The 11,610-nt window shown below is 39.3% G+C and overlaps 1 protein-coding gene and 1 non-coding gene across 2 annotated transcripts in view; one reads left to right on the top strand and one right to left on the bottom strand.

Moving 5' to 3' along the window:
* Positions 1 to 576: 576 nt before the first annotated feature.
* Positions 577 to 679, bottom strand: LOC130456791 (small nucleolar RNA U13). The gene has a single exon (XR_008915824.1). It is a non-coding gene; the product is annotated as a small nucleolar RNA U13 (small nucleolar RNA).
* A 28-nt stretch (positions 680 to 707) lies between these two features.
* Positions 708 to 11,610, top strand: part of TTI2 (TELO2 interacting protein 2) — a 15,449-nt gene continuing 4,546 nt past the window's right edge. Inside the window, exons 1-3 of the mRNA XM_001381766.4 lie at positions 708 to 1,871; positions 6,432 to 6,618; positions 11,012 to 11,104. Coding sequence (XP_001381803.1) covers positions 1,276 to 1,871; positions 6,432 to 6,618; positions 11,012 to 11,104 — 876 coding nt within the window. The 5' untranslated portion in view covers positions 708 to 1,275. The remainder of the gene's footprint in view (positions 1,872 to 6,431; positions 6,619 to 11,011; positions 11,105 to 11,610) is intronic.

Genomic DNA, 11,610 nt, shown 5'->3' with positions numbered 1-11,610 from the left:
TTCTGAGTTCCGTAAACTTTTCCTTTCTGGATCTGTTTCATTTGTATTATAACGTAAGAAGACGTACCAGTCTGCATTTTCCAAACTGTGATCCTCGAACCTCTGAGAGCCTCAAGAGACTTCTCTGGGGGCCAGAAGGTCGAAACTATTTTCGTAACATGACATTGTCTACGGTTTTCTCCCTTTCCCAACTACATTAACTTGTGAAGTTGGACTTTTCATTTCCTTCAATCAAAACAACATTGACACAGGTTAAAACCTTTCAGAATCCAGCCTGTTGCGGCAACCAAACACATGCAAGACAATACCACTTCACGAAATACACCAATTTGCGATGGGTTGAATAAACTAACGTTTTAAAAAGCATATTCTACACAGACAAAATTGTCTTAAGTGAATAACTCTAGAATTAAAAAGAAAAGCTAAAACTGGGTCTAATTCTCGGTTTTTTGTGTGTCCCGCCACAGAGTTGCAACATCTCCTGCTACATTGTTGCGGTTTCCTAATGTGCTTAGAACAACGTTAACATTATTTAGACTTATATTTAAAAAAAAAAAAAAAGCAGATTCTGGTTCGAATCAGACGGGTAATGTACCTATGCGTAACAAGAAAAGTAAGGGCGGCACATCTCACACAAACGCGTGAAAACCCAGTCATCACTTGTATGAACCAGAAGGATCTGCCAACCTCCTAATCGGTAACACACCTCAGAGTCCGCCATAGACTTTAAGCTGAGCACGACTTCAGAGCTGCAATAATTATTAAGAATTCGACAGTACTAGAGCTTCAACCAGATGAAATCTATGCGATAAACCTTTCATACATCTTTCATTTTAATATGATGAGGGTTAAAAAGGAAGACTACGCGAAGATAAAGAATAATTACACATGCAAATGTATTCTATTAGAGACTCCGCCCCTCACCTCCCTTGCTTTTCTCCAGCCCAGGAAGGAGTCGTGGCTGAGCTTTGCGACGGTACTGGAAGAAGCCGGCTTGGTGCTTTACGGCATTAGTTATTCCAAGTTTAGGTGCTGGAGGAGGTCGGTCGCAATCCGGGGCCAGAGGAAAGGTGAGTTCTTTCCCGGTCCTGGAACTGGGAAGATGGGGGCAGGCAGGCAGTGACTGCTGCCCTTACCCTACATCCGAGGTTTCTTTTTCCTCGTTTTCTGACTGGGTGGGTGCGGGACTTCTTCCTGCACCTCAAACCTTGGACGCTTCTGTCCCACCCACCCTCTGGACATATTCCCTGTTTTCCTCCCCGCCTACCCTGCAGCATGGAAACGGAGAGCCCTGGCAGACCCTCCTCGGAGCAGACCTTCTCTGGCCTCCTATTGCAACTCACTTGTCAGGGCACACCTGGTACGGACGGGGCGGCCCAGGATCCAGTGGTCCAGCAGCTGGACGCCCTGATAGGAGCAGCGGATTGGCCCGAGCTCTTTCAGAGGGATCCTGCAATGCCCCAAGCGCTGGAGCAGGTGGCCCGAATTTTGTCTGGCAAAGCGGCCCCACCCAAAGAAGAGGATTTCCGCGGCGCCCCTGAGACCCGAGGGGCAGAGCGAGCAGCCTCCGTCGGGACTGTGTTCCTTCGGTTGCTGGAGAGAGTGGAGGCTGCCAAAGACTCTCTGGATCCGTCAACTGTGATGCCCGCGCTGCGCCTTGCTGCCCCACACATCTACCTTTTCTCGGTCACCCACAGCCAGGAGCAGCCGTGGACCAGCCCCGAGTCCCAGAAAGTGGCCCGAGAGGTGCTGGCCTTGCTGCTAAGGGTTACGAACTGTGTGTCGGTGGCAGAATTCCTTCGAGGAGAAAATGAGGACCAGGCAGGAAGATTCACGGCGGTGATGGGTCTTCTCAAACCTGAACTGAACAAGTGAGTACGGTGGCTATCTCCGGTTGGAATCATTGTAGAAGCTTGGATGGCAGCCAGCTAATTGGCACAGTGGAGAGAGTGCTGGGCCAAGAGTCTGGAAGACCTAAGTTTAAGTGCTTTGCAAGTCACTTACACTTGTTTGTTTCAGTTTCTGCACTTGTAAAATGGGGATAATCATTGCACCCACCTCTCAGAGTTGATGTGAGGATCAAATGAAACAATCGTCATAAGCAGCTGGTAGAGTACCTGATGTGCATAGTAAGTGTTATCTAAATATTAGCTCTTCTTATAATCTGTGCAAAGGAGGATAAAATGAGATAATATTTGTAAAATGCTTTGGAAACTTTACAGGGCTTGTTTTTTTTTTTTTAAACCCTTACCTTCCGTCTTGGAGTCAATACTGTGTATTGGCTCCAAGGCAGAAGAGTGGTAAGGGCTAGGCAATGGGGGTCAAGTGACTTGCCCAGGGTCACACAGCTAGGAAGTGGCTGAGGTCAGATTTGAACCTAGGACCTCCTGTCTCTAGGACTGGCTCTTAATCCACTGGGCTACCCAGCTGCCCCCCAGGGCTTGTTTTGTTAAAGGTCAGGAAGTGCTTTCCTCACAACAATCCTGTAAAGAGGGTTGGGCAAATAGCATTATCTTCATTTTACAGAGTTTAAGTGCCCAACATCACAAAGTTAGAGTGGGACAGAGTCAAGATTCACTTGCTGGTCTGAGCTCCTTCCAGCATTCTTCATTGTTTCAGGGAGGGAACTGAATTAGATGTGAGAGAAGGAAAAAGGAATATAGTGCCTATGTACCTAGTACTGTGCTAAGTTCTTTACAAAGATCTCATTTGATCCTCAACAATTCTGGAAGGTAGATTCTCAAATTAACCCCCATTTTATAGATGAGGAAACAGAGGCAAACAATGGTTAAGTGATTTGCTCAGTGTCACACAGTTAGTGTCCACACTAGATTTAGAAATGTAGGTTGTTATTATTTTATAGATGTAGAAACCAAAGCTCATTGAAACTGATTTCTTTTCATTTAAAAAATGTTGTATTAGGTGCCTTTTGATTCTATATAATAACTTAAAAAAAAAAAGAACTCCTACTTCCTGGCTTAGTAACAACTCTAGGACAAAAAGGCAAGGGTTGGGTAAATGGGGTTAAGTGATTTGCCCAGGGTTACACAGCTAGGAAGTGTAGGAAGGCAAATTTGAACCCAGGTCTTCCCCAACTCCAGGCCTGATCCTCTCTCTATCCACTACGCAGCCTAGCTGTTGCTAATAGTAACTAATGAAAACGTTATTCATCTCTTCTACTTCACCCAACTGAAATCTCCCTTGTAACAAAGAAAAACAGCCAAACAAAACCCAGAGATACAGTGACCACAGTAGTGTATACAACTTTATGTACCCATTGTCCCCTGTCTCTTCTCCAAATGCAGGTAAACGTTACATTATAACTGTTCTTTTTCAGTGATTTTTCTCAGCTAGTTGCAGGGCAGGAATAAGACTAGAGCCCAGTTCTCCTGATTCCTTTCTGAGGTTGCCACATGAAAGGCTAAAAATTCCTTTTTTTTTAACATAAATTTATTTATTTGTCACATTCTTCTTAGGTCTACAGAGAGCAGAACTGGGAGTGGTGGGTAGAAGCTTGATAGAGGGGACTCTTGGATGAGGAACTTCCCTCTATATGTGCAAATTGACACCATTTTCTGCCTACATCTTCTTAGTCTTAGAGAATTGTCTTGAGAGTCGAAGAAATTTGCCCAGTCACAGCTTGTATGTGTCCAAGACACTTGGTCTCCTTGGCTCCAAGTTTGGCTGTCTCTCCACAGTGCCATGACTGCCTCATGAGATATGGCAAGCTTCCTAACAATTCAAGTTCTCTTTCCCAAATTGGAATGAATTGTTTTAGGAGCTAGTAAACTTCTCCAGCCTTGGAGGTGTGAAGTACTGTCTGGAAGACTGGTCAGCTCTATTTTTCCTACTCTGAACTCATAATATGTGCTATTTATGTCACTAATTATGTCCCCTTATGACATAGACATTTTGTATTGCTATTTAACTCTTGAGCAATTATTTATTCATCTTTATATAGCAGACATTTGATCAAAAAGTATTTTGAATTTTGTTCCACAGATATAATATGCACATTGTAATTATAACTTACACCATCAACACTCACACTTCTCTGAAATATTGTGGTTTATATTAAACAATACTTTAGGCTACTGATTTTTCATTACAGGCACCTGCCCTTTGTATGTTTCTACTTAAGTCAAAAGATAAAATAATTGAAATAATTGAGATGGAAAATTATTTTATGTACTTTTTCCTGCCCTGTCTGGTACCTAGGGTGACACTAGAGTGCTGGGCCTGAGATCAGGAATATCTGACTTAAAAATCCAGTCTTAGAAACTTCCTAGCTGTGTGACCCTGGGCAATTCACTTAACTTCTGATTGCCTGATAAAAAAAAAAATCCACTGGATCCACTAGAGAAGGAAATGGCAAACCACTCTAGCATTCTTGCCAAGAAAACCCCATGGATGGCAATGGTCTGTGGGATCACAAAGAGTTGGGCACAACTGAGAGACTGAACAACAATGACATTTGACCTGCACTATCATGATCCAACCCAGATGTCTCTTGTTTTTGCCCATTTAATGTTTTATATTGTGAGATTTAAAATGGTTGAGGTCTTAAACTATAGTGATTAAAATAGTGGAAAGATATAAATTGTGATAGATATAAGAGAGGGTGAGTAAATTTGACCGCAGAAATATGTTTCACTACAGTGTCTTGGGTTTAAAATCAAATATAAGGTGTTTGCCAGGGAAATATTCCCAATTATTCAAATACCCAAGTCAATTGGGTTTTTATAGAGATTTTAATTAACAATACAATGAGTAATCAAAGAAAGAGAGAGAGAGTAAGAAAGGAATAAGTATGAAGAGCCTCAAGCCAATATGGCCTAGACCTGAGTCTTAAAAGAGAAATCAGTCAGTTTTTTATAACTCACCATAAGATCTGTCTAAGTAAGGAATTCTAATGACACCAGGCCAGCGTCCTTCCTCAAAGAGTCTTCCAGCCAGAGATTGTTTCAAAGGGCCTCTCTCAAGAGCCTCCAGAGCTCCTACCCCAGAGGGACAGAGCCCCTCAGAGGAGCTCCTCAAGGAGCTCTCCTTCAGAATGAGAGTCAGAAATTGAGATCCTCAGAATGAGTCTTCTCAAAATGAGCTCCCTCAGAATCCGCTCCAGCTCTTCTCTGAGCTCTTATTTTTAAGGGCAAAATCTCCTGTCACCTCCCCTAAGTCCTTACATCTACCAATCACTGTAGATGGTTCTAAAGGACCGCCCATTCTTAGTCCACACCTAAGAAGGTGTGGATTTTTGAGTAATTCACACCAGGAAAGCTCTGAGTAACTTTTCCAGTTCTTTGTTCCTTGTAAATTCACAAGTTGCTTGACCTTTATAGGTACTTAGCTTAAGAAAAGTATGGGTTTAAGTACTTTTCATTGTTCAGAAAAGAGTTTACAACTTTATCTTCCTTTAGGGCAGACCCAAGTAGGTAAAGTAGAATTCTCACATTCCTGCTTTAAGTAGAGTTCACTGCCCAAATGGGGAATGATCTTAATCCAATCTTATAAAGTAGGGTCTGGGAAATTTTAAGGTTTACAATATGTACTTGCATAATTTGCCTTTATAGGGCAGATATGCTCTGTAGTCCTTTTAAAAATAAAGTATAGTCTATCATAAAAAATTTTTTTCAAAATAATTTTTCAGGGTTTGATTTAGATTTTAGAATTACTAATGATTAAAGCTATTTCTGTTATATGTAAAAAATATTTTGAGCTACAGTATGTCCCAACAACCATATATTTAAGGGGGAAAAACTAGGGTAAAAGTGAAGTAAATTCATTTATTCAAGGTAAAATCATAAAAAGACTTTTTACTTTTCTTTATTTTCCTAAATTGAAGCAGAGTGATACAGTGGAAAGAAGGCTGAAAACCGAGTTATAAGACTTCAGTTTATCTCCTAGTTCTGCTATGTACTTAATCTATCACTTCAAACAAGTCACTTTGTTATTAGTAAAATTGGTAAAATGAGTTGGTCTAGATGACCTCTAAGCTGTCTTCCAGCTCATGATCTGTGGTACTGTCATCTTCTTACTGATTTGAAGGAATATGTTTATAACAAAACATTTGCTAGTATAGGGAGGAAAAAATGTAAAAATAAAAGTTATTCACTTTACTACTGGGGAACAATGAATTGAGATTTGCTTAGTACCATACATAATTTATGTACAGACATGTATGTAGCATCCAGTGGCAGACACAAATGTCATGGAACCCTTAGTCTTCACACCCCAGCCCTTTTGAGAAGCAGAAAGATGCTATTTCATTCAGGACCAGCTCAGAGTGCCCAAGTTATCCAGTTAGAGAAAGTGTATTAGGGATAGGAGGAAGGTGTTTGCTGTATCTTTCTTTTGTTCAGCAACAGAAAGAGTGCTTTTTATAGAGAACCCTTTGGTTTTTCTTGCCATGAGATTGATTTCTGCCTCTCCAGGGAATCCTGGAAGAACAACCCTGCCACCAAGCATGTATTTTCATGGACTCTGCATCATGTCACGAGACCCTGGCTGAGTCATTACTTGGAAAGGAGCCTTCCTCCCTCCCTGCTCATCTCAGATGACTACCAAATGGAGAACAAAATCTTGGGGGTGCGCTGCCTCCATCACATTGTGCTCAATGTGGTAAGCTGTTTTCAGGGGTCACACGCCAACTCTTAGACAGTTCTCAGTCCTCCTTAATAGTAGTCCAGGAAGATTCTTTAATGGGTCTGTGTGGTTATCATCAGCATAGGTCCTTCCTTCACTAGGAGATGACAACTACTATCTTGGGTGATGCTTCTTTTCTTTCTTTCTCTAGTCATGACAATATCTTTTTTTTTTTTAATCATTACCTTCTATCTTAAAATCAACACTGTGCTTTGTTTCCAAAGCAGAAAGGGCTTTGCAAGGGGGTTAAGTGACTTGCCCAGGGTCACACAGCTAGGAAGTCTCTGAGGCCAGATCTGAACCCAAGACTTCCCATCTCAAAGCCTGGCTGTCAATCCATTGAACCACCCAGCTGCCCTTATCAATACCTTTTAAAAAATATATTAGTTTTATTTATTTTGTTCAATATTTCCCAATTATAATTTTTAAATTTTTAGTTCCAAATTCTCTCTTTTCATTCCACCTCTCCCCCAACCCCGTGAGAAAGCAGACAATATGGTATCGATTATACATGTGAAGTCATATAAAAGATATTTCCATATTAGCCATGTTGCCAAAGAAAACACATATACCCCAAAACAAGAAGCATAAAGAAAGTGGAAGATGTAAGCTCCAGTCTACACTCAGGGTTCCTCAGTTCTCTCTCTGGAGGTTTCCTCATAGGTCCTTGGGATCATCATGGATAATTGCCATGATCAGAGCTGGGGCGTCTTTCACAGTTGATCATTCTACAATATCTCTGTTCCCGTAGGCTCTGTTTTGCTTCTGCTCACTTCCCTTTGCATCAGTTCATACAAGACTTCTTAAGTTCTCTGAAACCATTCTGCTTGTCATTTCTTTTAGCATAATAGTGTTCCAGTAGCCATGATGGCGTCTTTTCTGCTGTTTCTCCTGAATCATTAACAGTCATAGACTTAGACCTTAGAGATCTTCTGGCTCATTCTCCTTGTAAAAATTAAATTTAGTCTCTAGCAATAGAAATATTATATTTTATGAGGTTTATTAAAGATTATTAGAAATCAAGGAATAAAGAAATACAAAATTAAAAAACCATGTGCCTAGGGCTGATTAGCCCATTCACGGCTTACTTATTACATCTTGCAATGGCTGAATAGTGAGGCCTTGTGTGAGGCAGAGAGCTAGTTAAATACTCATTGTGATCTCACCCAGGTAGAGACTCAGGTGAGATTATAGGGAATTCTGGGAAATACCAAGGACTTCTGGGGATTGAAGTCTAGGGTTCAAATCTCCATTTTACATTATCCCCCTGAGGCCCAAGGAAGACTAGTCTCTCCCATGGGTCTTGTAAACTTACCAACTTTGAAATTACAATAATTTGAGGATAAGAGGAAAAGAGAACAAAACCAAAGATTGCTAGGTGCATTGACAAAAAGCCAGTTAGGGGGCAGTCCCCTATGGCATGAAAGTATACATACAAACAAATGTTCAATCAACCATACCCAAAGTTCATTCTTGATCTTCTCCAAACAGTTCAGTTTCTGGATTCGGAGAGGTAGCATGTTTCTTAACCTAAAATTACTCTCTCAAGGAATTTAAACTTTGCAATTTTAAAATAATAATAATAATTTTTACATTTCACCCCTGAAGAGGGTGATTGAAAAACATAGGGATCACTTAGGGATATATGGCTGAGTTATGAGGTATCTGAATCAATTGGTAAGAGAAATAAAAAACATTTTTAAAAATCCAAATAAAAAATAATTTCTGGATGAAATATAGACTATCAAAGTCTTATGTGTAAAAATTCCAAGTAAAGGAAAAATAAATCTATAACAGGTCCTTGAATCAGGGACCAATTAAGCATTTACCCAGTCACTAGCCAGGACTACAGAAAGTTGCCACATTGTGAAAGAGAGAAAAAGGAGTAGATTATAGAAGCCAAGTAGGAGCCAAGTTAGGGATACTCATCTGTAAATATTTTCACAAAGAGTGTGGATACAAGGAAGGCCTATGTCTTAACGTATGTTAAGCATCGCAACCTCAATTCTCACACTAGGTTCAAGTCTTTTGTATTGGCTTAGAAGTGCATCAATCCTACCTGGATTGGTTTCTTCTTTTTTTGACCTGTGTGCTTTTTTGGCACAATTCAGGTTTAGCTTTGTATTTCTTTGGCCCTGTGCAATGGCTCTTTTTGTATTATCTTGTCCTGGAATCAGACAGAATCATTAAGCAAAGTCCCATAATTTTTTTTTTAAACAATTAGTGGTCATTTTTACAGTCTCAAGCTTTTGGGGCATGCATTGACATTATAGCAAATATATTTTAAACTTATATTACTGCAAAATCAAAAAAAGTTAAAAATCTTCTTAATATTGGTGACGTGCTACAAATATAAAAAGGAGAGAAAAATAAAAGACTGAAACAGTATATTGCACATGCAAGAAAAATATAATAATAAAAGAGTTTTAAAATTCAAAAATGTAGCTTATAATCATTGACACACTGTCAGCTGAGGAAATATAGAATACAAGTTTTCTCACCAAAAATGAGTTCCATTTCCTCTTCATACCTGGCCATGATCCACTGTGAGTCCAAGCAAATGAATTTCACAAAGTAATTGTTTTGGTTTTTTTAATAAAGAACAGTAGTACAAATATGTAGGTATCAATATCCCCCAAATTCTCAATAGCCCAGTTAAATATAATAGCAAACAAACCACTATCATATTTTATATAAGTTGCTGTATGATAAAAAAGAATCTATGAACTGATGGACATTTGTTACAATTTTTATAGACATAGCAATATTTCAACCTTGGCAAACATATTTTTAAACAAAGTAAAACTTATGTGGGTCTAGGTTGTAAAATGGAGATTTGAGCCCTAGACTTCAATCATGATTTTACATCTTCACTTTGTAGTTGAAGGCAATGAGGTTCAGAGAAGTTGACTTACCCAACCAAAGGCTTCTGACTTGTTAAGCAGCAGGGCCTGGCAAAGGGGATGCTGAACTTGGGACTCAGGAAACACTGGGTCTAAATTGAGCCACAGGCACTCACAGTGTGCGAGCTCAGGCAAATCAGTTAACCTATTTATGCCTCAGTTTCCTCATTTGTAAAATGAAAGGGAGGAACTTAATGAACCTCCCGTTCAACTTTAAATCCACAATCCTATGATTCCAAATCCAGTGTTCTTTTCATTACATCACAAAAATCACCTTTTTTGTTTTCTATAATAATTACAGTCTCATATCTAACTATTTCATAGAGCTGTTAAGATCTATAAAGCAGCATGTTACTATGAAAAAAGTACTGGATTTGGAATCAAAGGACTTGGGTTCAAATCTGTCATTTAATACCTTTGGGAACCTCAAAAGTGTCATTCCATTTCTTTAGACCTCAGCTTCCTCATCTACAAAATATGTGCACTGGATGACCAGTTAGGCCCCTGATAGCTCTAAATATTTGTTTGTTCTGCATTGAAATTTAAACAAGTAAATTTTATTTCCCTGCCCACCTGATGAATTAGCAATAATCACTGATGGTGGCAGTGTGGTGTTGCCAAATGGACTGGAAGTCAGTAGATCTAGGTTCAAACTCTGGCTAGGTACAAACTAATTTTGTGAGGTATTACTTTGGAACTCAGATTCCTCATTTCTGTAAAATTAGGATGTGGAGTAGATGACCTCTAAAAACTCTTTACTTTATGGTTTAGATTCACTATACAGTAGAATGTTGTTTTATGCAACCAATATGTTCCAAGACCCTTGGAGAAAGTCATTATTTAACAAATATTTCTTATATGAATATACCTACCCATTTTGTAACTTTTGTTAGGCTTATCAGCTTTTAATAAGCTACCAGCATCACTACTCATACCATGAGGCCATTATTAATAATTAAATAGCATTAATGGAACAAAGAGAGGAAAACTGCTCTGACCAAGACACAATTGTGACGAGCACAAACTGTGAACAAAGAATGATGTAGGAGCTAATATTTGGTGCAAAACAACATAATGCTTCTCAGATCGAGAATGAGCATGATTGGACAAACTGTTGCAAGACTTTATGCCACTTGGAGAAATGGATTGTTTTGTTTTTATTTTGTGTGCAATTATTTTTGTGATTTAGTGTACATTTTTTAAAATTTTAGTGCATAATTTAAATTTTTTAGTTTACTTTTTTATTTTCTTCAATTGCCAATTGCATATACTTAAAATGTGCGTTTAATTTCCATAAAACAAGGTTCTACAAGATAGAATCAAAAGTAGCCTCCATAGTTTTAGATTGAATAATTAGGGCTCAAGTAAATAACAATCACTGCAATATGGGAAAAGTGCTTGAAAGATTGCACATAGTTCCTTTTGAAGCCCCCTCTCCTCTCACTGGGTTTTCTGTCTCCTTGCAGCCAGCTGCTGATTTGCGCCAGTTTAACAGAGCTCAAGTCCTCTACCATGCCCTATTCAATCATCTGTACACACCAGAGTCCGACCTTATCCAGGTAACTGTAGTTCCTTCTAAGCCTAAATCTGGGTTTTTCAAATGTGGACAAAAGGTAGTAATGAAGGAGAAGTAGAAATAAATGGCAGATGATTCCATTTGGATTCTATTTATATCTAGTTCAGGTAGTTGATCCACTTTGATTTTGAAAATCCAGGTGCCAGCTGACTAGTGAAAATCTATAAATGCAAGGAGTCAGCCACTTTCAGAATTCTCCTCAAAGGTTCATGGTCAAACACCTGTCAGGGCAGCCGCTTTGTCACTTTCTTAGAGGCAGTTGAAGGAGTGTGATCATGTAATTGAAACAAAAGTTGTTTTGTTTAAATCCCTGAACAGATACAGATTAAGAAATATTTTCTTTGTTCATCTGACCTCACTTCTATCTTTGCAACTATTTAGACCAGAAAGGGAGAATCACCCATCTAATCTCTGCTACCAGGGCAGTGAGGCTGGTAGATCTCTTTGAGTTCGAGGGCCAAGAGACAGTGGGTAAAACCCCAGAGCTAG

Source organism: Monodelphis domestica, chromosome 1, assembly GCF_027887165.1.
Source record: "Monodelphis domestica isolate mMonDom1 chromosome 1, mMonDom1.pri, whole genome shotgun sequence".
NCBI lineage: Eukaryota > Metazoa > Chordata > Mammalia > Didelphimorphia > Didelphidae > Monodelphis > Monodelphis domestica.
This window is presented reverse-complemented; position numbering and strand designations above follow the sequence as displayed.